General features: G+C 37.9%; 3 protein-coding genes across 6 annotated transcripts in view; all 3 read right to left on the bottom strand.

Annotated features, from left to right (window-relative positions):
• Positions 1-10,306, bottom strand: part of LOC121629729 (electrogenic sodium bicarbonate cotransporter 1-like) — a 35,200-nt gene extending 24,894 nt beyond the window's left edge. For all 4 annotated transcript variants that reach the window (XM_041969464.1, XM_041969463.1, XM_041969465.1 and 1 more), the window contains exons 1-3: positions 9,990-10,306; positions 5,203-5,276; positions 4,245-4,421 (exon numbers count right to left, since the gene is read on the bottom strand). In XM_041969464.1, coding sequence (XP_041825398.1) covers positions 4,245-4,421; positions 5,203-5,276; positions 9,990-10,009 — 271 coding nt within the window. In that variant the 5' untranslated portion in view covers positions 10,010-10,306. The remainder of the gene's footprint in view (positions 1-4,244; positions 4,422-5,202; positions 5,277-9,989) is intronic.
• Positions 10,307-10,898: 592 nt separating this feature from the next.
• dck (deoxycytidine kinase) lies at positions 10,899-14,840 on the bottom strand. Its single transcript, XM_041970243.1, has 7 exons — positions 14,637-14,840; positions 14,244-14,359; positions 12,516-12,709; positions 12,158-12,305; positions 11,900-12,015; positions 11,555-11,654; positions 10,899-11,132 (listed from the first exon to the last, which is right to left on the bottom strand). Exons 1-7 carry the CDS (start codon positions 14,725-14,727, stop codon positions 11,106-11,108), a joined length of 792 nt encoding a protein of 263 aa, XP_041826177.1. The 5' UTR covers positions 14,728-14,840; the 3' UTR covers positions 10,899-11,105.
• A 1,510-nt stretch (positions 14,841-16,350) lies between these two features.
• On the bottom strand, positions 16,351-24,968 carry LOC121630126 (MOB kinase activator 1B). The gene is made up of 6 exons (XM_041970211.1): positions 24,678-24,968; positions 22,617-22,783; positions 20,554-20,647; positions 20,046-20,179; positions 18,489-18,652; positions 16,351-18,380 (listed from the first exon to the last, which is right to left on the bottom strand). Exons 1-6 carry the CDS (start codon positions 24,689-24,691, stop codon positions 18,303-18,305), a joined length of 651 nt encoding a protein of 216 aa, XP_041826145.1. The 5' UTR covers positions 24,692-24,968; the 3' UTR covers positions 16,351-18,302.
• Between the last annotated feature and the right edge of the window lie 409 nt (positions 24,969-25,377).

The raw sequence follows: 25,377 nt of genomic DNA on the forward strand, positions 1-25,377 counted from the left end.
GCAAGCTGATATCGTTCATGGGAAAAAAAAATAAACAGAAAAACAGTAGCTTCTGGAACCAAGGGTGTTGTTACTTTTCCCCAAGGAAGAGTAACATCTATTGATGCTTTTTGTTCAAATAAGTAACTGACAGTGCACAATTTCTGTATGGTGTAGTTCAAGTATACTACAATAATCTGTAGACACTGTTTCAAAGAGGATCAAGTTCTTTTTTTCTTTATTTTGGAGGGTCCAAATGTGTAAAAACTGTTTCCAGAATATGCACTTTTCCCACTTAGCTCTACCTGGTAATATTTATATTCATCTGCAAGGAAGCAGAATAAAAGTAGAGAAGAAGGTTCTAAAAGCTGAACTGCAAGGTGAAAAAAATTAAAACACACCCTCCTGGGGAAGAACATTTACTCCTCCTTCCTTCCTTATGAGAAACGTAGTCAAGATCTGAGTCAGCAAATCTGTCAGAGAATATTGGCTTACACTAAATCTTTATCTCCAGCTTGCGATTCCTTTTTGGGAAATATTAAACTTAGATAAAGTCAAAAGCCTTTGTGTTTTATAACTTAATAGTTTTTCCACGTTAAGAGGTAATGATTATTTCTGTCAAGACTTCTAGTAAAGTTGTGCAACTCTGTTAAGCAGAGACGTACAAGAGGTTATTTGTGAAGATTCCTTTATATGCAGTCCAATTCAGGAGTGTACAGATTGACATATTAAGAACGTAACAGTATGTGTAAAACCCGTTAATCCTGAAACAGGCAAGCACCAATGCTTAATTTAGGCTGGTTGTTTTTAAACTAGTACAGTTGAGGCTGTTCTACTGTTGAGAGCAAATCTAATTTTAAGCTAAGAGAAGGTCAAGATTAACGCCATGGAGACAGCTTTGTATGCCGGCATCATTGTGCAGCGCACACCCGCCTGAGTGGACACACAAGATAGTCAGAACATCTCTGGTGTCCTTTTACTGATATGCCAACTTGCACAAGACATAACGACACTGTACAGTGTACATGACATCATTTGCATCTCAGGTCCCACCACTGGTGTTATTAAAAGGAAACCTGTGGCTTTGTTGTGTTTAGATAACTTTAAAGTGGACAACTTCATGTGGTTTGCAAGAATTAACAGAATTACTGGGATTTGCAGTGTTTTGAGTAGGGACTTTAATTGTCTGGTACATGCCAGGGTACCCACATAACAAATTCAATATCATGCACTTTTTTCTTTTTTTTTTTTACTTTAGATGTATTTTAGTTTGTAAAGCACTTTGAGCTGAATGACCTGTTGGAAATTTGCTGAATAAATAAACTTGACTTCAATGACCATCACCTTAAACTTTAAGGTTAAGCAACATCAAAGCATTCCTTTACCTTAATTATTGCTCCTGTGGGGTAGCAGAAGCAGAGGAGTTTATAAGGTAATGCATGTCAGGAACACAACATGAACAAAACCAACATAAAAATATTTTCGTGGGGTTGCTTAAGTAGTTTATTTCTCTAAAACAGAAAAATGTTGCAGCATTGGCTCATCATACTTAAGGGTCTGCCCTCTCATTCAACCTTACAGGACTGTTTACACTGCAGATTTCCTAGACTGATAGAGCATGATGAGAAAATGGGAGTTTGCGTCCGCTTGAGTGTGCATGCATGTGTTGGGATGGTAATGTTCAGTTTTAATCTCTCTTTAGTTTGGTTTCACTTGCTTCCCATCGCTCACTGGTTCACAGTCCAATATTGATTCAATGGATGAAGAACAAGCAACAATGTTGGCATTTGGATAAACGATGGCATGTCTGAATCATACACATACAAAGCAACAGGGTACATCTGGGCTTTGAGTTTAAAATGCCAAAGATTTGGATAGTTACTCATTAAACAACCAATATCTGTAAAGTTTGAGACCAACTACTAGAGGATGGCAAGTATAGTAATAAATAGCTTTGAATAATTTATTGAAAAAAAAAATCAAATTGCTTTTCAATTACATATTTGACTTTTCAGGTAATAGCTGATCAAAAAAGAGCATCCTGAATGTGCATCTTGTTATCAAACTCTGAAAGACTTTTAAAGTAATCAAAATGGCCCATGACATCAAGAGAGAGAGATTAATGTAAGCAAACCATTTATCATATCAAGGCACCTGTAGATGACTAAGCACACATGCCGGTTTACACTCGAGCACGAGAAGCAACCGAGGATTATCGCGTCAGAGGAGAGAGGATTACTTAAGAGCATGTCTACAGTGTTAGGGCTAAAACGACAGCTCAGCGCTATGCCCACATGATTGAGAAAGTCGGAAAAAGATTCACTATTTTGGAGACTAAACAAAGCCAGAACTCATTTTTTCTCTGGTCATTACCCAACTGATACCGAAGACATCAATAAAGAGTAGGCCTTCCCTTACATACTGATCTGAAACAATTGTGTCACAACAAAAGGTTACAGCAGCTGCTACACACAATAGACAGTCAGATGACAGAACAGCTGTAAATTCCTCCAGACCTTCTGTTTTGATGCTTGATATTACACACCCTTAGTGTCCGGTCTCATTTCTCAATGCAAACTCCTGACTTTCCGATGCATTTTGACACGTCCAGCTTAGTTAATTCTCTCCAACAAATACGCAAGCAGGAAAGTAAATAAAACCACACTAGCACATGGGATTTTTTCTAAATTAGATACACCTGCTGAATCAAGGTGACTGACTCTTTACCCAGTGCCAGAAACATTATGCTTTTGTGCCACCATACTTTCAAATTATCACTTTCCCATGACTGATATTCCAACATTGTGGAATATCATAACCACAGGAGGTGACAAGCAACTGTCAACAGGATATGGTGTACCACAATTATTATTATTATTAATTTTTTATTATTATTATTATTATTAACATAAACATAAGGAGTGACTGAGTATATTTTCTTAACTTGATCATGGTAAATACGTCCACATAACAAAACTTGAAGTGCAAGTTAATCAAATTGCCTGTTAGCTGTTGCACTAACGGGCCCAGCTGATCTTTTTCCCTCTGGAGACAGTGGCCTGATGTCAGTGGGGGTTTTCCCCATAGAAGCACAAGAAAGAGAAAAAGACTCTCTTCCCCGCTTTTAATTTTAAAAATATAACTCATCACAACTTTGTCTGTTGAGGAATCACATAGATTTATATTTGATGATGTTTGTTTTCTGGTTACTGAGGTGAGACTGTTAGAAAAAACAGGAACAATCTGGATGCCTTCCACTTTCCTGGTGTGGTCATGTGTTAAACCACTTTACTTAATCAAAAAGAGCTACATTTAACCTTTCTTTATTGCATCTCCACAGGAAATACTTTTCTTTAATACATTGTCACAAAGCTTGCTAGAAAGCCAATCTCCTCATCGTGTCTTAGATTTCCTTACAAGGATCATTCAGCTCAACTTCAAGCATTATTAGTATTGCCAGTTTACCTTGATCCCAGATGGCTTCAGGTATGCTAGCATTGTTCTCACATCTCCTGATGATTCAGGAGGCAAATGCTTCACTTTTTCTCTGCTCTTGCCTCCCATCTCAACCTTGTTTTCATAACTTAATAGTGTATATAAAATGAAAACTATCTATGTTTAGGAAACAGTGATGCAACTTTTTTCTGCAACCATGCAGGATAAGATATCTGTGCATTTACACCTCCAGCCACAACTGTACTGACGAAATTATCTGAAAGAGAATTTCACACATTATATCCTTACTTGTTCTTAAGCTCAACCTCCTTGTGGTTCCCTGCTTATCTACATTGCGCAATAGTTTTATATTTGCAACTTGTGTTTCTGGTTTCTGGGTAACCACTTCTTTCTTCTCATCTACCTCGTTAGCTTCTAAGAATCCATTCCCAGAAATCCCAAAGAGCACAGTGCTAATCACCAATGTGACAGATTATATCCCTCTGTGTTAACTTTACACACCTAAAGCTCATCCAGTGTCATTTTCAGATTAGTTTGTAGCGTTTTCCCATTCCCATTCCCATGCTCCAATACTTGTGTTGATTGGAGATTTCTACCTGTTATGTTTGTTTGCTTGTTTTTCTTTTCCTCTCTTTGCTTTGTTGGCTGCCACTCCACCCATCTCTTTGCGCTCTACCTCCTTAACTATAAAGGCACCTATATCCTGTAGGCGGTGCTGCTGGAAGTCACCCAAATAACAGAAAATATCACCAGCCCATGAATCATATCCTCCACATTGCATTTGCTTTTTTTTTTTGTGGATTACTCACTTAAAGGTTTTAGGATATTTGCACTGGGATCATCCACATTCTCCCCATCATACTTGTATCCTTCTGTTACTTGTTCGGCCCGTTCCCGCCTCTCTTTGTGGCTAGACTTGCGTCTGTGACGTCTCCTCCGATGGTAACTCTTAGGAACATGCACACCTATGTACACAGTGTGGTGACCTGTGACAACACAACACAATATCAGAAATGCAGATGACAGTCACAGTTTAAAAAGGAAATCAAAGTTATGCTGAGTAGAAGTAATCCATGTCTGCAAGTGGCACAACAGAAACAATACAGACTGGGTGGATCTAATGTGGTATGAAATGTTTGCTTATCTTGAGACAACTTTCATGCATTTTTATTATCAGTTATTCTTTTCCTCAGGAAGAACATGATGCATTATGGTAATACCAACTACTTCCTGCACAGCAGCTCATAGAGTCATCTCCAAGAAGTAATTAGAGGGATGGTACTGAGAGAAAACTTTTGCAAACACTGAGATTAACCTACCAAATCAGTGCTGAAGCAATTGCATGTTGTGCCTTTGTATTTTACTGATATCTTAAACACTTCATGAACGTTAACCATGTTTCAATGTAGAAACCAACCCTTGCCTGAAAAGGACACAAACTAACATCAGACTTTCATGCAAGAAAGCAAAAGGTTTACTGCACGTAAACAGCTAAACTTAAGGCCAAGAACACTGACATGGTTCTCATTGTGTAAATTCTAAAGTGGTGGTTTGGGAAATATGTGAACGTCCCAGTAAATCCATGTGGGTGTTTCTGGATAAATTCTTGTGTGGCTTCAGCCGGCAGCCAGCACTGGACAGGATCTGACAGAACCTCTTGCATGGAAACATTTACTACATTGGATATTATTTATTATTATTGTTAGAGCAATTCTGTGCTGATAGAGACGATGACACACTAGACCATGGATTCTCAATGAATCTTACCTTCTACTTCCTCTTCATCACAGACATGCTTGACAAAAGATGCTCCTCTGTCCAAGACAGCTTCATCCTCCACTCTATATAGCAAAAGAAAAAAAAAGGGAATGAGACAAATAAAAAAATCACCAAACTGGAAAGTACAAGTTATAGTTGTAACAATGTATGTCTAAAAAAACCTTCCTGTTGTCATCATTCAGACTAAAACAATGTATTAATGACACGACTGGATCTTCAGATGAAGCAAAATTCAAAACACTCAGACATCCAACAGATACCTGACAATAACAAGCTCCAAATCAGCCTCAGGCAGCATTTCTCCTCTCATATGCAATACCTGTTAACCTTTAATAGAGGCACAATGATGAACTACATTTAAAATGACAAGGCAACTACATGCACCAGCATGCTGATGTGGCCAGTCTAACAAATCAACCTTCTGTTGACAGTTGTTATAACGAATATCATTTGCATGAAAAGATTTGCAGTTACTGGAAAATCTTCTTTCAGAAGTTCCTGTTAGTGTGTAATGAAATAAATACTTCTAAATATGTCTTGTACATGATGTGCACTAAAACAACAACCATGCAAGCTTGATATTCTAATGAAACAAACAATGCAGCATAAGCACTTTCCATTTTCCAACAACTGTCACAACCCGTGTGGGGCAGTAACGTTTTTCTGTAAACCGTTACTTTTGTCAGTAACTAATACTCTAATGCATTACTCTTTAAATAAAGCAACTTAATTACTTATATCCTATGGTGCGTTTGTCCGTTACTAGCTAAATTAATCAATTTTGGCCAGCAGCTATGAGCTTATTCCTTTTTACAGCAGTGATGCAGCGACATGGGAAGTGTTGCCAAGCCAGCTAGTTTTCCTGTGAAGTCGCTGGTAAATATCTACAGTCACGGGTTGCGTGTTTTTGGCTTGTGTTTTTTAAGTGCAGTTGCTTACTTGGGCTTCATCGGCTCCCTTTGTGAAGCCTTCTTGCTTCTCTCACAACGGTCTCAAGTAATAACCCCTGTATGTGGAACGGGAAACGTGAACCCAACTGACTTTTTTTTTCCAGGAACTACTGTCCACAGTCCCCTTTCTGTGGTTGCTGTGGGCGACTGTCGTACATGCACAACTTCACTTGACAGAGAGTAATGTTACTTTTAATTTATTTTTATTTGATTTTTTTTTCAAATAATCTGCTGATCTGACATAAATAACTTTTTGTTGAAAAATACCTTTGTAGTATATTTCATATTGCACTGTAATTAGTTATAAGAAAACTTATGGGAGCATCTTTAAGAATGTTCTTTTTAAAAAAGTAACTAAAAAGTTACTTTTAACAGTAACGCACTACTTTTTGGTGTAAGTAATCAACCATGTAACTGAGTTAATTTTTGAATGAAGTAGCTAGTAACTAGTTACTTTTGTCAGTACCTAGTGCAACACTTGTCACAGCAGTTGCCAGTTAATGTAGAAATAGGCTGATCAGTAACACAAAAACACAGAATGCAGCCGCTCGGATTACAAGCCACATAAAAGAAATGCGACCGCTCTTTTAGCTAAGAATTACCCTGCTTTATTTTCAACCATTACCAACCACTAACAGTCACATTGCCATCAAGCAACAGTGATGCACATAGGAATGAATATGAAGAAATATATTTTCACAACTAAATTTTATACTTGTTCTCAGAGAGTACATGTACAATATGGCCAATATACCAACCTATCTAGTGCAAGCAGACTACGTCACAGGTCTCTATTTTTTTTTTTTTATTGATCTTGCTCCCTAAAATGTTCCTTTAAGGTTGCAAGGAATGCGGCTCCCCGCCAGTCCAGTAAAGTGTGCACTAATCCATTCAACAAAAGGTGTTGCAAAGCAATGAATTCTCAATTAATTCACCTCAAACTGTCCCAAGACCAAACAAGCATGTTTGTACCAAAATTTAAAGTAAGAATAAATATTTGATTTAGGATGCATATCAGGAATGTTAATAAACATATGAACGATTTGCCACTGAGCACTCCTCAGCTGTGGACAACACAGTTCATAAAACAAGGGGGAGGGGGAGTAAACGCACAAAACTGCTAAATAAACAAAGTCAGGAAGGATATAACTTTTTCCTCCAATTGCAATGCAAGCTAATCCAAATTTTCCCAGTGGATATGATATCTGGACTCGAGAATGACAGCGGTACAGTGTTGATAGCAGGCTTATTGCTACTCCTAGATCAAACAAGCGATGAGAAGATGCTGAACTTGTTGCTAAGTGTGTAGGCAGTAGTACTGCCGTTATTAGCTTCTGTACCCTCCTTTTCTTGCTCATTGTTGCTAACAAAAAAAAAAGACATTGAGTTCCCACACTACTCATGGGGAGGGTCGTTTAGCTGCAGATTTCTTTCTATGTTATGTTCTGGTTGTTTTATCTTCTTTCCCTGTGGGACACAATGTGCTGGAAACATCACCAACTTCACTGAGCTGCTTATGTCACTGTTCTCTTTTGTGAAGATCTTGTTTCTGGTCAGACATACTAACACAGTTCAAATAATATAGATCAACTGAAACCTATAAAAACAAATAGGAGGGGCCATTCATTCTTACACAATCATTACAAATATATGAGAAACATGCTTCAGGATTTTCCTGGCAGCACGGCCAAGAATTTTTGTTTTTTTCCACTGCAACAGGTACGCACATGTTGGAGATGTGGTTTACGTTTGTGTGCATGGAGGCAGCCAGGTCACGTAGAGCAGTGAGGGGGCCTTCAGAAAGCCATTCACCACACAGGAGAGCAAAGTAAGCTCATGTTTCAGGTTTACTGCTGGCTATGGAGCCATGTTAATCACTCCACACTGTGGCCTCAGACAGAGAGATACCAATGATGAGAAACATGGCACAGGTGCTGCACAATCATGCAGCAGAGTTCAGCATTTCCATTCTGAGTGGGGTTCTACAAGAGTTTGAATGCTATATAAAGTGGGTGTGAGAATAAACAGAAACTTTCAATCTGCTATTTAGCATTACTCAGCAAAGTCAAAAATACTTGAGTTAACAATCAGTCCACTGAAAGCAAAACAATAACATGCATATCTTGTACACAAACATGCAATGAAGATAATATTTTACAGTACATTTGCTTAACCATGTCACTGCACAGCAAGAAATCTTGATCCTCTCTTTTTGTTTTCCCCCATTATGTGTCTGTTTCTTTTTTTTTTACTTCATCTCACAATGTATAACTTTTACCTAGCTTTTCTTGGTAACCTTATGAGGCTGGATAAACCTGTCAACGCGTGAGGAGCCAGGATCAACTGCTTGGAATCAGGGATCATCCCCATCTCTTTACAGAGTGACGCACCCAATCCCAGCAGCCAGCCAAGTTTACCATGAGGGCAGCAACTGCAACCACCAGCACAGTGATGAATTGAGCCTTAAAGAGACCAAATCTAACTTGTGAATATCAATACTGAGAAGGAAGCTATGAAACAGTTAGTGTTATCCTGGTCAACTGACGAGTTTGAGCTGGAATGATTTTTTAATTATAAAAAGGTGGGAATTTATCTTTGCACTTATTGATGTACAGTGAGCTTTTGAGGAGGACAAAATTTTTGTATGCATGTTGGATAATTTACAATGACTCAAAGTAGTAGTAATAATAATAATAATCATCATCGTCATCATCATCATAGCCACCAAATAAACGGCATACATTGAGTAGTTGGAACAAAGGACAAATAATTTTGTTTAGGGACTTTGACGTAATAAGTGACTGTTTTCAAGTTTGCTTAGACTTTTGGAATTTCCTCTAAGATGACATGACTTGACAAGGAAATGAAAAGATATCCAATTGCCCATAACATCACTCAAACTTTCTCGTTTTCCGGTATGCACCAAGAAGAAGAATCTTGCTAGGAAATGAATGGCAAAAAAGCAAAGAAAAACATTTCCTTGCTGCAAACCCAATGTCACAATTTCCACAGAAGACAAAGGATGAGGAATTAGATTGTGTTTTTCATCATCTCTACTGTCTGGTATGGTTGGAAACCCACACACAGGAAAAGTCACAACAGGTCACTCCTGGTTTCTCTCCTTTTTGGGGGGGGCTGTGCCTCACCTCGGAAATTTAAGCCTTATCTTATGCCTACAAATGACAAGAAAGTGATTAATTCCAGGCACTTTTAATGAAAGCCCGTTCAAACTATGTGAAATTATGTACTGGACTGTAACCATGACGTGATCTGGAAACCATTGCGCAATAACGACGCACACGTTGAACCTCGTCAAATGTATATTCAAAGAGTTTCAGCTCTTAAAATACATGACCTGTGAGGTATACACACAGCTTTATTCATAAAGATGCGCTACAGAGGATATGACCATCACTGAGCATGCGCTAAATTTCCCTCACACTAATTGATAGTGGCAGGTTATTGGAAAATAGATTACCGTCCATTCATAGCCACAACAATGCGGTAATTGTGGCTTATGCACCTGAGGGGGTCATTTGGAATGAATGGACTCTTCCGAAAAGATCAGCAGCCTAATAAAAAGTCTAAATATCTTATTTATGCCATTGTTGTCCTGCAAACCAAGCCACTGACAGAGAATTTACGCACAGAAAACCACTCTATTTTAAAAGCACAGAATTCCTTATAATCTCGTTAACAACTAATTTGCAGCTCTCTCGCTGTCATGGAAACTGTACACACCTTTTCGGTTAAGGCATTGAGGGAAAGCCGCCAAACTATCCTGCGGGGATTTTAATAAGAGAAAAGGATCGATCACAGACTTACTTGCCCTTGTCGGAACTCATGGTGACAATTTTCTTCTTCAAACCAGATCAATCTAGGATCCACCAGCCGTTTCTTTCGGTCCCAGCTGTTTTGCAAGCTCGGTGTTTGGAAATCTTCACCTTTTGCTGTCGCGCTTTCAAAGCGTCTCAAAAGTAAAAGAAAGAAGCAAACGAGCCGCGGCTATCTCGCTGGGATTATTTCTTCGACTCTACAAACCAAGCTCAACATATAACACACAATCATATCTAGTTGGACTTGTTCTGCTCGTGCCGTAGTAACATCTTGGAGAAAGTGGCTCGTTGGAAGCGCGTGGAGACTCTCCGTGTGCTGCGTGTCTTTTTCCATATTTTAAGTACCATCCCTCCTGCGTGACGCCACGAGGGGGCGGAGGTCAGAAAGTTACTTCTGGGTGGCGCACCAAAGGTTTCAGCTTTACACATGGATCAACTATTGTTCCTTAGAAGAAATTTTTCCAGCCATAAAAAGCGCTTCATAATTAACAATGTCAATTATATTAAATACTTGGATCAGCTTACAAGATCACAATGAACCAATCATGTTCAAAATTTCACTTGAAATGTGTTTATGTTGCAATAAGCTAAATATAAAAGATATACAACCTGTTTGACTGTCATGGACCTAAAGCAAAATGTCTAGAAGTTTTCGCCGTTGTTTATATTCTGATCTCTTACTATAATACATTAAAAGTGAAAATTAAAGCAACTACATAAGGTAGCTTTACTCAAATCCTATTGACACTACTAAGGGCAAGCTGGGAAGTCAAAAATAGCTGAGTGGCAGTAACAGGAACTGGCGACATCTTCTGGTAGAGCTGACAGAAAGGTTTAGACACACACCAGGTGTGACGTTTATACAAAGAAACCATAAAGAAATCCAAAAACATAAAATGATTGTATTTCAAGTTTATTGTCTTTAATACTAATGGACAGTACGTACATTCTCATTTGCACATGACAGCACTGATAAATACACATAAGAAAATAAGCAACACATTTTAAAAAACTATCTAGTTGTCACTGATGAGGCATTTTCTTGTCTTCAAATATGCCATAAATCTTTGTTCCTGTAGGGCAGAGTCTGCGTTTTTCTATCACCTTACAATGTGTTCAGGAATTCCTTCACCTGACAATAAAACACAACAAACTCCATTAGATTTACCAGTCAGTGCAATGATACAACCAACTCTAAACTGTATTTTACTGCTTCTGATTCAAGTTTAAGTGAGATGCCAATAAATGTTGCTGTTCGTTATCAGCATGAAAACTACTTAATAAGCACCTCTTAGGACATTTGGTGTGTGAATGTGTGTTTCTCTGCATTTGAAGTCAAGTATGTCAGTATTACAAAATGTACATAAAGTATTAAAAGTAAAAACATGGAGGCAGAAATATCTAACAAATAAATAAAATTACTAGTTTTTTTTTTATAAAATTAATTGGCATGAAGACTTTTCTGTGATAAATAATTTTTTTGTGGTTCTAGTGCATTATTGTCCCTTCCTGTGTCTCTTCATTATTATCACCAGCATTCAGGCAGTTTCTCACCTTCTCAGTCATGTCAGCACTCTTGATTTTGTTTCCTTTAAAATCGTCATTCACATCTATCGTCAGGATGGGAACTTCACTCAGATACTCAAACTCCATGCTGTGGGCAGAGATACAGATGTTAATCATTTTCTATCCAGGAAAAGGCACATTTCTACATTTCCTGTCAAAACTGAATTTCTTTGACTGCTCTGAGTGAAGAAAATCCATATCCAGAGTGACTGTTCAGAGACTTTCATGTGGCAAATATATGTTTTAAACTGTAAATAATCAAATTCTCACATTAATACAGTTTCTTATGCAAACATTTCACAAAAGTATGTGTGTGCATGCATGTTTTCTCACTTCATGGTCTTGTGCTGCAGCCAGCTCTCGTGTTTAAAGTGGAGCTTCTCGAGGTACTCCAGAGGGATGTCTTGCTCTTCCTGTCTGCCTCTCAGGTGTAATCTCTCTAAACATCTCTACACACATACAACCAAAAAAAAAAGAGGAAATGTGTATAGCTATTTTAATTTTTAATCATTTAAAATCTAGAAATAACAATTTCCCATCAAAGTCCCTTTATTTACACACAAGTAAATGCTGGGAAACAAGGCAGGGTACCTCTGGGGAAGCTCTGAGATAGATGATGCCATCCAGCTGGATGTGCTTGCCAAACTCGTTATGCAGCCAGCCATGCCAGTCCTGATAGATGGACCATTCAGTCTCATTCATGCATTCACTCTCATATAGGTTGGCTGCAAAGATGTATCTGCGACATGACGAACACAGGAGAAGGAATGACATGAAATTTTGTGTATTATTTTTTGACTTCCGGTCTGAAAATGCATGAATGACATGGTTTAAAACTTACTAAAGACTTGTTCAGCAATATCATAATCATTAACGGAGAACATGCAAAAGTATGAGTATTTAATCATCTCCAATAAAGTTAGATAACATTTAGTTTTGATGTTGCTACCTGTCACTGTAGATGGATCTCTCAAAGAACTGCACTGGATTTTCAGCTTCTTGGAGCTTCCCGTTAGCCGATTTGATCTGGGCACGAACCCGACTGATGCAGGCGTAGCTCTGGAAAGTGTAGGCCCACCGCTCTGGCTTTTCATACATCATCTGCAGCACATTGCCCCCACTCCTTTGGGATGTGGTCAGCTCCTAAGAAAAATAAAAAAAAGAATTGGAAAACAATGATATAAGTTTCTGTCAGCCTTATCTTTAAACAGCAGGTGAAGGGAAACTATTTGCGTTTACTTCAAATAACAGGCCTAAAGCAAATATACGCAATGTGTTTTAATATTTAACACAAAAAACTTTAAATTCACCTGACTTAACCCTTGGGGGGAAAAAAATAATGTAAGGTGGAGATTTGATGATTGAAAAACACCGTTGAACTTTTAGATGGGCTTCATAAAACTGGTGGTGCTGAAACTTAAAACCTCCTACACACACAACCCATTGTGTCAGCCTCATTTATAGATGTATAATACACAGAAGAGATGTTACAGCTTGCAGCAGGGAGAAAAAAAAGACTAACGGTAATTAAATTTAAGTCTTTCTGAAACTCGATTAAGCACTTAAAAGAAACCAATCGCTTTGCATTATAAATTAACAATTACTGGCAACACAATGCTAATGACCTTAAAGCAATTGTTAGTATTTTGTGTTGTGAGGTTGTGGGTCTTTATGTACAATGTAAGATCACGCTCTACTTAAACGCTTACATAAACAGGCTTTTCATAAGCAAATATAGTCTTGTGTAATGTGCCACTTTTTTAATTCCCATCTACTGTTGATTTGGCACGTTGAACAATATTGGAAGTGAGTTTTTCCTGAACAGTCTCAGTCCAAAATTAAACAGAAACGGTGATGCAAAATCTTTATTTCCCCCAGTGCATTTCTCTTAAATGTTGTGCTATTACAAATCTTTGAAATGCGGGGGAAAAAAAAAAAAAAACACCTCTGTCCAATGACCAGATGAGTGCGACTCCTGTAACTGCACTCAGAGATGGAGAAGGTGGTTGGTGGAAGGGCATTCTATTAAGGCTGCAGTGCTATCAAATTGCACTGTACTTGCACAAATGTGCAAAAGTTTATATTACACAAAAAAAAATCTTTGAATTGATAAGGTATAATATTTACATTTAATATAAATATTCTGGCATTCAACTGAGCTGAATGGTTAAAAAACATAAGCATAAAAAAAACAACAAAATCAAACAAAAATGCTTATACACCACGATTGTCTACTTTCTTCCATCATATAACATTGTTTCAAATACTAGTTTAAATATATTGTAATTAACACATACCTGTATGCACCACTTCCAGTCAGACCTAAGTGAACCTGAACTTGCTGAGTATCATACTTAGGGTGAGGCTACATGCCTGCAGCTGTGTGGGAGCGTTAGAGATGTTTGCCAGGAGGGTACCATCTGTTCTCATGGGTGTGTGGTAATGGGTAACAGCAACCAGTACAGATATTTAGACAGATAGCAGCTGCATGCCAAATACAGATGAAGAGGCAGAGGCCTCAACCAGAAGCAGTGAGGGGTTATGTGTGCCTGCCCTGAGGGAATATTTATCGCCGATTTCTAGAGTAAAGTTGACTTGAAACACAATATTTGGGCTTAAACTGGCAAGACAGCTGGTTTTATAGTAGTGTATTCCTTACTGTACTGCAAGTAAATACCTCAAAATCGCTCCCTGCTGTTTGGACATTGCACCACCTGGCGATTGGCTCTGGCACCACCTCCCAGTCTGCGCTATTCTTCTCCAAAAGGCGCACAAAGGTAGATTTACCCGCCGCTAAGCACAAAAGATGCAAAATACATTAGGTTGTACAAAGCAGAACAACAAGACGCTTTCATGTAGCCTGGGAATATTCTTACATGAATTAATATTTAGCTGAAGCAGGTATGATCATGGTTCTGATTTAATTGGCGGCAAAATTGATCGATTAAGAGTAATAACCACTGGAAGCTACCTAATATTAAAGACGTACATCCTGTCATATATTTTAGCAAATAAAAGAGTCGAGTTTGATTTTCTTGATTAAATTACGCCTCTTTAAAGCTGCACTCACCGATGTTTCCCTCGATTGAAATGCGCTTTATTCTCTTCTCCATGGAGTCGTTCATAGGGTCGGGGCAGGGTCTCTTTGAGTTAAAAGACATCCTCAGATATATATTATTTCTTAGTTAATTAGTCAATAAAAGCGGTGCAGCAGCTGCGACTGGAGACGGTTCCTTCCTTGTCGTTTAAAGTTTGGCGGTAACAAACATCAGGAAGCGGTGGAGGTTTATGTACAGCTGCTGGCTCTCGCGTGCTCACGTGTCTTTCGTGACGTTCACTGATACAGGAAATAGTTTGAAGTGTTTATCTTTTGAAAAAACGGGGGGATGCGGGTCAAAAGAAAAAGCAAAAAGCAAAGCAAATAAATAAATACATCTTGCAGATCAGGTCATACATGAACAATGAATGGAGGAACCATTTAGCTGGCAAATAATTAGTATTTTGTTTATTAAACTGTAATAATGAAAAATATTTTAACCAACTGGACACTGCACACGTGCAAAATACTTTGAATTATCATTGAGTTGCAGTAGATATGACTAACTAAAAAAAAAAGTTTTATTTTGTATGCATATGCAACTATAGTTGCAAAGAAATTGAGAAAAAAAGTCCCTGATCTATACTTTTATTGGCCACTTCATAAAAGAACACATTGCTGGTACTGTGTCGGACTCGGACCCTTTCTTTCGTGGCCTGGATGCTTTATTGACATCAGTTCTGGAAGAAATGTGAGTCCTTGTCAAGTTCAATAAACCCATTGGAGATTATTTGAGCTTTATGACATTGTGCATTATTGTGCTGGAGGAAGTCGTCGGAAGATGGTAGGGTACACAGGTTATAAAGAGATGGTCAGCAACAATACTTAGATAGGCTGTGGTGTGTAAACCATGCTGAGTTCACACTAAGGTGCCCAAAGTGTGTCAAGAAGAAATCCCCCACACCATTACACCACCAGCATCCTGGACTGTTGATACACAGCAGGATGGATCAATGTTTTCATATCATTTACACCAAATTCTGACTCTACCATCTGAATGTGACAGCTGAAATCAATTCATCACACCAGGCAACATTTTTCCACCTTTTATTGTCCAGTTTAGGTGAGTCGGTGGGAATTGTAGCGTTAGTTTCCTGTTCTTAGCCTGTTCTTAGCTGACAAGAATAGCCCCTGTTGTAGCAGTCTGCTACTGTGGCCCATTAATTCTGGTGATAAGCAGTGCTTAAGTTATTGCTGCCTTTTCGTCATCTCCTACCAGTGTGCCCATTCTCCTTTGACCTCTGACGTCAATGAGGCATTTTTTAGACAACAGCTGCTCACTGGACACCATTCTCTGTAAACCCTAGAGATGGTTTTGTATTAAAATCCCAGTAGATGAGCAGGTCCTGAAATACTCAGACAAGCTCATCTGGCACCAGTAACCACACCATGTTCAAAGTCACTTAAATTTAATTTCTTCCCTATACCGATGCTTGTTTTGATGTTGTCTTGACCATGACTACGTACCTAAATGTGTTGAGTTCCTGCAATGTGATTTGCTGATTAGTTATTTGTGATTTCCAGCCGTTAAACATAATAAAGTGACCAGTGAGTGTATATGAAACTGCAGAATAAATTGCACAAAATAGTAAAGAACCTCCAAATTATACTTCGATACAGTACTTTACTAAATGTACTTACTTTCATAGGCTGCTTTCACAGCTGCACATGACGAACATACAATCCATTCAAAGAGTCAAGACGACCTTTATTTGCCTTAACAGCATAAATCAATTCAGTAGCATTGAAAACCCCTACTAAGCCATTATTTACAAACATTTTATCAATCATTACAGATAAAGAGGAAAAACTGTAGGCAGTGGGGTTTGTAGTGGGCATTTCATATTGATGAGATGCTTTCAGGATGACTGATTTTTCTATTGCAATATTTGATATCTGGTAACCAGCAACATTCATAATATTTAGCTAAGAAAGATGAAGGGGAAAATAAAACAAAGAAAAAAATACTGAACAAATCATAGAAATAGTGTTGATATTCAAATGAGGGAAGAGCAGCTGCTTAAAAGACTCAATGCATTCATTTAACCAAAAGCTACCACTCCATGCTTGCTGAAAATCCATTTTCAAGACAGGACTGTCCCTCTGTATTTACATGTGTGCATCAAAGCATTACACCTCTTTGACAAATTTCAGGTATAAAATGTTCATTTCATTGTTTTAAAACTAAAGCAGACAGAAAAGCATTTCAATTTAGTCACACACTCAAATTCAAGCACTATAAACAAAAGGTAAATATTGGATATAAAGCATCAAACTGGTACCCTCTTATTTTAGTCAATTATTGCATAGTAAACTACACTTTGACATTGGGGACGGGTGCATGCGCCTGCTGCTCAAAGCACAGCAACAACTCAAACCACATAAAAGCGCAAGAAAACCTCACTTGTGCCTTTTAGCTGATTTCAAAAGAGGTTAAGCCATTCAACATTCATGTGGAGAAATATGAGGGGGAAAAAAATGATCAGTCACATGATACAGCTTCTCACAAAGCAGAGCCTATGCATCAGAAACATTCAGGCAAGAGAGGTCAGGAAAATAGTTCAAAGTGCTTAATGGCTATTGAAATAACAAGGGATGCAGCATTATCCAATTCAAAATGCTTTTATCTTTAAAATAGTGGAGGTTAAACACCTCTCTACATCTATACAGTTTTCATTTTAGATCCCTTGCAGACTTTTCATAAAAAATGTTTCTACATAAAAGTTTCAGGGGGAAACTAGCACACAGGGACGTTTCACAAGGCAATGCTAAATGTTTGTTAGTCCCTGCTACAACATGACAATATTCTAACCTCACTTCTATGTCCTTCAACACATTCATTTATCATAACCTGCACGGAACACTCAGCAAAGAGACTCGCAAAACTACAGTAAATAAAAATGTGGAGTTTACAGAGAAAGTCATTTTAATCCAGTTACAGTAGTGTCTGAAACATGATATACCGGGGATTTTAGTATGTAAACTTAAAAGGGAGATTTGGTGGAAAATTGAATGTTGTCCGTCAAAATCAGTGATATATGGCCTTTGTCTTCTGACAGTTCTCACTGATATAGGGCAATTATGAGCCATGCTAGGCACTTGAGTTATTTTGTATTGACATGTCAGCAATTACAGAAGCAAACCAAAACTGATCTCTACATCAAATAAAAAAATTAGAAACCGCTGTTGAATTCATGTTTTTAACATAAATTGCATCCTTTTGTACAGCATACACTATTCTCCCCTTTAAGTGTGTTAGATGTAGGAATCTGAGAGCATCAAAATGCCCCGTGTTGCTGTAAATCCAAGTGAAAACAAAAGAAAATCTGTGCAGTTATGGAAAACTAATGAAGAATGTTTTTATTATCTAAATATAAGCTGCGTGTGAATACTGGGGATTTATTTTTCCATACAGCTCATTTTTTTTCTAATGTTAATCTATGGTTTGTCAATTAAGTCTGTAATCCCTGATAAAAATTAGTTGTGGTGCCTTAAATCTACCAAAACCCTTCCATCTGCCTGGCATTATTAAAAACATTTCCCCAAATGGAAATATAGTATATACTGCATACATACAGCCAGGGTGGGGTGGGTATCTGTGCAAAAACTAGAACAATAAAATTAGGGTTGCATTGCTGTTTATCTATCCTTAGTTGTCAGTTTCTCAATTAGTTCCTGTAGCGGGGCCAGTTCTTTTCTGTCAATGAGGTTGAACTCCTAAAAAAGATCAAACAAAAGGGGAAAAACATGTTTAAAACATCCAATGTATCTTTAATTTAAATGAGAATAAATATTATTCACTCTTAAAAATGTTAGTTTCTTTACCTGAACAAAAAAGATGAAGTGTTTGAACGATGTGTTGAGATGGGCCTCCTCTTGCAGCTGCATGACGGAGTCAAAGTGCTGGTGGTAGATGTGAGCATAGACCCTGAACAGGCGCTTCAGGATGGTCTTCGCCACAGACATAAAGTTACGTTTGAAGGGGACACCTTGGAAACAGGAAGTTAAAAACTAGTCGGATTATTCAGGTATCAAAACGGAAATGCCAATGTTTTAGCAAATGACTTAATACAATCATAAAAAAGAGATTATGAAGATTTGGGGGTTTTAAAATAAATATTGTGCATGACATAAATGCAAACTAAATATTGTGCTGTATTTTCTTTGGTCAGCTGAAAAACAAGCATGAATGACATATAGCTGAACTACAGTACTGTTGTCCTGGACTGCAGAAATGCTCACAGGCAGGTTACAGCATGGCTGTAGAGAGGTGCAGCAGCACAATACCACTTCATGGCAGCCACGTGTTCAGTATTCATCTGCAGGAAGGTACTTTCTCTTTTTCCAACCAACAATGCAACAACTTGAAGAGTTCTTTGCAGTTTTAAAGTACAGAAACTTCATGGGGGCTCTGCTACAGTGTGCAGGTGTACAGCTGGCCACCTACAGTGTGACTAAATATCAATCATTTAAAAGAAGGTACAAGAAAGGACAAACAGTTCTACTTTTCACTGGACACTAATTCTTTTATCTACTTGGATACAAATTCAGATATCTCAGAAACTCTTGGAGTTGAGATGTTTTAATATTTGCAACATCATTTTGTGAATATTTAATCCCAGCTCAATGGAAAGTGTTGCTCAGTGCTGCTTTGCGCACTGGATGCTCCAACATACCACGTCAGGAAGCTATGAGGTACTTCTGGCACAGGGAAAAACAGATCTAAAGATCATGGACAATGAATCAAATTCTGTTTTTCCAGTGGAGACCCTGTTAGTCTCAGTCCATTAGACGTTTATTTATTCTGGCAGACTTCCTGCTAAAAAATGTTGCTCCACCTGAGATGGCACAAGCCTCAGCCGGTTGAAACAACTGTGCAAGTATGCAAATTCATCTCTGTGATCCTGCACACCGTTAACCAGAGATATGTTAGAAAACGTTTTTGATAAACCTTCTGATGATATCATATTGCTAAATTTAGCTTTGAGGAGGACTGTGTGACAGGACAAAGCTGTGAAACACCAAAGTGGACCTGGTGGTGGGATTAAACGACAAACTTTTAACTGTTTGTAATAATAAAGCAAACATTCAATATTTGAGTACTTCGGTAGAGACAAGCTAAAAGACAAAAGACAAAGCAGTGAGCCATATTATTGCTGCATCACCAATGGAGGATATCCATTTTATTAGTTTTAGCATTCATTTTGCATGGCAGTTGAAATCATAGAGAAGTTTTCTGATTGCCCACTTAACAGTGGTCATAATACTGTTACTTATTAAGCCCTGTTGTAACAAGCATACAACTCACACTGAACAGGATAATAAGAAAGTGACTGAAAATTACTTTTCAGAGCTGGGTAAAAACAAAACAGTAAACCTTACCGATCTTGGAGGGGAAAAGTGTTTCATCATCGAGCTGGTCTTGCACCCAGGTCATGAGGTAATCGATGTACTTGGGAGCAGAGCATTTGATAGGCTTCTTAATGTTGGTTCCGTCAGCCCAATGGTACTCATACCTGTAGAAATATTAGAATTTTATAGGGATTTAATCTGGAATCACACTCATTTCAAACGTATTATTGTATGTAAAACAAACCTATGTGTGTATATGGGTAGATAAGATTCTAATTACATCAATGGCTGATCAACATTACTAAATATTACTTTCACTAAACTATAAACCTTTCAAAAGCCAGTCTAGCACTTTCATCAATAAACATTTCTGTGAATGACAGCAGGAGTCTAGACAGTAATACATTTCATGAGATGTTTTAAGATTACGCTGATAGCAAGCAGAAAAAAAGGAAAAAAAAAAAAAAAAGAGTGAAAAAAGGACTGTTGGATGATTTATTAACATTTTCACATACGGCTCCTATACCGCTGTACTTACTTTGGACCAGCAGACATGACAGGACAGCTTTCCTCTGTACAAAAGTCTGTGATTGTTCCATACAGCATGTTGATCTGGTTGAAGAAATCCACAGCTGGTACAAAAAAAAAAAAGATATTCAGTGTGTGCCAGCATCTGTCATGAAGTCCAAACCTTTGACCAGTATCCTCTCCAGCTCTCCACTTATTTCCAGAGACACACAACCGACTTTGATTTCCATCAGTTGAGAAGATTTATTCAAGCACTGGAAACATTAGAACTCGATTTTCTAATGACAAGAGAAAAGGTAAGTACACTGAACAGTTGATATGTTGTGCTAGGCTCTTTCTAAGGAGACACCATATCCATTTCAGGCTATTTTAAAATATCTGTGAAAAACATTTGACTCCATTACCTGGTAAAGAAGGCTAATTTGATATATCAAATTTTGTGAGTACATTTTTGTAATCTTTCATGTGATGCTGATCAAAATACGGAAGTTAACGTTCCCAGAGTTGGTGTTACTACACCCTGAGATCTGATGCTAGTTCAAGAAAACACAGAATGTACTGTACTGACTTATGATTGAATTTAAACTTTTCCTACTAAATGATTCTACTTCTCTGCCTAATCGCTTAGGAAAACATGCTAGGCTGAAAAAACACAGACCATAAACAAGGTACGTCATTTGTGCCATGACTCAACAGCTCTACAAGTTAACTGTGCCATGACATGCATCCGATACCGACAATCTGTCAATACTTCCTAAGAACTAGGATTTCAAAGTTGTAGACGCAGATGATGGTGACTTACAAAACAGAACTATGTGACATCAGAATAAGTCTGGACTTTTTTCTATCTGCATTCTATGTGACTACACACAGAAAACATTAAGCATGTTATTCTTGTTTAAAAAGCCTATTATGTATGCCTTTATGCAACATAAATATCGCACAATGCTTAGATGTTTCCACAGCATCAAATGACTGGAAAGAAACATGCGGGCGAGCAGGTAAGAGTATAAAGCAGCACCTGTCATTAGCACTCCCACACATTTGCTTGCTGGAAATACTCTGGAGGATTACTTGATGCATTCATTTGCACCATTTCATTTGGCCACTTTCTGAGTTATTACTAAAGAGCTGGCAAGTTATCCACCTCAAAAAGTCTGAGGCTAATGTAGACATTTGTGGTCCCATTTGTGGCTCCTACAGAACATTTCAAGAAAATTTCAAGGTTGCACTTCATGTGTGAAACAATTTTAAACTGCACAAAGCAAAGCCTGATGGTGAGGATGCATCGAAAATAAATTCCCCCTGTGTAATGGAGAGCTTTGTTGCATGCCCTCTTTATCCTCATGTCACTATCAATTTAATCTTTAAAAAAAGAAAACAAACAAGAAAGAAGTGAGCTGTTTCTCGTGAACAGGGATCATGTGAAAAGTCATTTAAACGTGGTGGTGGAGAAGTCACTGCTCACAGCACTGTTTTTCTGACTTCCCTTTATTGTAAAAGTCGAAACAGCTTGTGGAACAGTGACTGAAATCCAACCATTCCCATAAAGAGCTCCAAAGCTTGAGAATCCAATGTTTACAGAGCAAAAGTGGTACAGCTAACAAAGCTAGAAAAGGGTAGGTCTGTCTGTAAAGAGTGAGTAAAACACAGGGTATCTAATTATTTGTCAGCATCCTGGTCTAGTGGACATTTAAAACCCTACAGCCAAAGTGATGTGAGAGGAATTTCAGCTTCTCTAAATTAAGCCATTTGTCACAATTTGGAGGAAAGTAAACAAAACTCTCACAGTGCAGACAATAAAGTCTATTTAACATTCACAGTGGTTTGTCCAGCATGAATGCACACGATCATTAGAAGGACTGCCAAGATCCTACACCGTGGTAGTCCACTATCAGCTGATTCATGATGTGGACTAACTGACATTTTAGGAACAAGCCTAGCAAAAAGAATGCAAATGTAAAGATAAAAAAAAAAAAACTGATGTAAAAATAAAGGAGATGTGTTGAGATAAAAGTAATTTCTCAAGGAATCTGACTCAAGGAGGGAGAAAAAGTAAATGGCAGTGCTTACTGTTGACAGCGACCCACTCATTTAAATCTTCACCCTCGGGTAGCATGACTGCCATGCGCAGGTTTCCACTCCCCAGCGTAGCCTCTGCATGTTTCAACAGCTCGTACTGATGAGAACCCTCTGGGATATTCTTCTTGGGCTTGAATGTTTTGGATGAACGGTTTCCACTGTGAGTCACATTTCAAAGAGAAAGACATGGTATGATACATGAGGAGACAGACATTATGAGACATCATGAGTCAACAGAACCACATGGTAAAAAACTTTTCTAACAAAAAGTTAAAAAGTAAAAAAAAAAAAAAAAAAAGCTGACAAATTAACTGTAGTTGGCTAACTCTCAGTATAAGAGCAGGGCACCAGAACAGTATGTCTCTGTTAATAACGAGGTCATTTCAAGCAGTACTGTATCCAGTTCTTCCTGCTGCCCCAGTAAACAAGAATTTTTGAGTTGTGAAAGCATAATGGGTTTGAGAAAAAAAAGAAAGAAGAAGAAGAAAAAAAAAAGTGTCATTTAAAAAGTGCTCCTGCTAATACAAAGCTATATCAAAAATATGAATATCATGCATCATTTGCTTCACATTTTCTTTGGGGCAAAAAAAATCCAAATGCAAGAGGTGAAACAGTGGTGTACTGCTATCCACACTGGTGGTAGTAGTAGTATTCAGATTTTTTACTTAAAGTAGCAATAGAGCAATGTAAAAATAAGTTACACAGAAGAATTCATCCTGACTATTTAACTTACACACATGTAACTTTTAGGTCTGGTCCAAAATTTATGTAACCTTTCAAGTCTGATGGGATGATTGCATCCTTTTCACAACACACAATAATAATGAATTTATTTCCATTGAGTAATATAAGTGTCAAAGTGAATGATTAACAACAAAAACAAGAGATTTAGCCTCCTAAAATTATAATTATTAGTATTATGTATCTGTACATCTATCAGAAGGTGAGAAATGATGAGTTTAGTAGACAACAAATCTGCAGATGCTAATAGACAACCCTCAGATTTTAGAAGGTTGGTTTTAGACCTGAAAACAGTAGATCTGGTTTAAACTTCTTTACATACAGCTGTATATTCAATATACAGCCAAACATGATGTATCTAGTGCCATTATACAGCTGTATAATGGCACTAGATCTAAATCTGAGAAGCTGAAAAGAGATAAATGAATGAAGGAAAGGAAAATTTTATTAGTTTGGAATCTTTGCTTTTAGTGGATTATGTGAATGGCGAATGCTGGATGTAATACTTGGTGATTGAACATGGTCTAAAACAACTAAAGCTGTGAGGTGTATTTAAGTAGAAACAACAATAATTTTGAACCTTTCTGGCTGGAGATGTTGGTCCACTACAAAAGAAGGTTGTTCATTGCGGTATGACAAAGTCATGCCAGGCATTACTTTCTCATCAAGTCTTTTCAGTTATTTCCTGCTATTAATATAAGTGGGGAAAATAGTATTTTGTAATATAGTCAAAGAAAACTGCTTCAGGGATTTGCTGGCGACTACTTCTGGTTCCTTTTCTTCCCCTACACTGCCTGTCATCTTCAAGAGGAACAATCTAATGTCTCTACACTACCATCTGATGTAATTTCAATATATTGTTTTTGAAGGACCACGGTATACTGTCGATAAAACGACATTGCTTCGAAAAAATACAAAATCACAAATAAATGTCCGTGTTTTTTCTTAACATGGCTTAATTTGCTCATGTGAACTGGTCACAGTCCAGCAAATATCCAGGCCAAACAATGTGCCTTGTCAACTGAACCAAGGTTTCGTGATGATTAGATGGGAAATGCAGTTATCCAGCAAAATTATATTTAGTTAATCTGCTAATAGATTTAAGGTAGAATTAGGGCTATTAAGTATCTATAATTACAAAAATACCGAATGTAAATCACAATATGAATTCGGAGGCGACGTCAGGAAGTAGTCGAAGCCCCATTATGCTACCGCTAGCTAGCCTCATAGATCTGAAGCACAAATAACGCAAGCTACATTTTAAGCTAAATTTCAAAGCAAAAATAAGCTGTTAACACAGTCATAACTCACAATAGAAAGCTCATGTTTCTTCGGAGCGCAGACAATGTCTCTCTTGGTCAATATCAATCGAAAAGAGAGGAGGCACACCAAGGGGAATGAGAGGCAGAACTCTTGAAGTTCACTTTTCCTGTTCTTTTTCTTTTTGTCTGGATTTCTCTGAAGGTCCTGGCGAAATATCCTACGTAGTGCTACTGCAACCAAATTATATTAACGCTAGTACAAATGACACGTTAATTCAACAGTCACTCCGATGTAAAACTACTGCTCTGTACGCTGAGAGGCAGCAGCGTACCGAATGCCTCCGACTTCTTCATCAGATATTCAAGGCGGACCAGAGGCATTTCTGATGTGTGCTGCCACCTAGTGGATTAAAATGGTCAACACTGATTCTGCTTTGATGGAATGTCTCGGAAAACTTGCATTGGATTTAAAATAACAAGACAAATTGTATTCAGTTTAATCTCTCTACAACTGCCTCTCTCCTTCTTACCTGTGTATCTCTAATATAACATAAAGCAGAGTCGAGCACGTCATCTGAATGGAAGCAGTAAAGATTGAGTCTGACCGCAGCCGGATGGGGACAGATACGTCAAAACACTGCAGCAAATTAAGCCTAAAGTGCAACAAAACAACAGAATCTAATAATGTGTTATTTAAAGCTACCGTTGAATAAAAGCAGGCTGTCATAAGAGCTGTAGGAGGGGGGTGG

Source organism: Melanotaenia boesemani, chromosome 19 (assembly GCF_017639745.1).
Source record: "Melanotaenia boesemani isolate fMelBoe1 chromosome 19, fMelBoe1.pri, whole genome shotgun sequence".
Taxonomy (NCBI): Eukaryota; Metazoa; Chordata; class Actinopteri; order Atheriniformes; family Melanotaeniidae; genus Melanotaenia; species Melanotaenia boesemani.

What these genes read in the sequence shown, in the direction of transcription:
- LOC121630126 (XM_041970211.1), bottom strand. An exon ending in TGAGTGGGTCGCTGTCAACA is followed by an intron (nt 20,648 to 22,616) that starts GTAAGCACTGCC and finishes TTTTTGTACCAG; the next exon opens with CTGTGGATTTCTTCAACCAG. An exon ending in GTCATGTCTGCTGGTCCAAA is followed by an intron (nt 20,180 to 20,553) that starts GTAAGTACAGCG and finishes ATATTTCTACAG; the next exon opens with GTATGAGTACCATTGGGCTG.
- dck (XM_041970243.1), bottom strand. Translation starts at nt 14,727, where the DNA reads ATGTCTTTTAACTCAAAGAGACCCTGCCCCGACCCTATGAACGACTCC. An exon ending in ATCTCAGAGCTTCCCCAGAG is followed by an intron (nt 12,016 to 12,157) that starts GTACCCTGCCTT and finishes GTATGTGTGTAG; the next exon opens with AGATGTTTAGAGAGATTACA. An exon ending in GTGCTGACATGACTGAGAAG is followed by an intron (nt 11,133 to 11,554) that starts GTGAGAAACTGC and finishes TTTTATTGTCAG; the next exon opens with GTGAAGGAATTCCTGAACAC.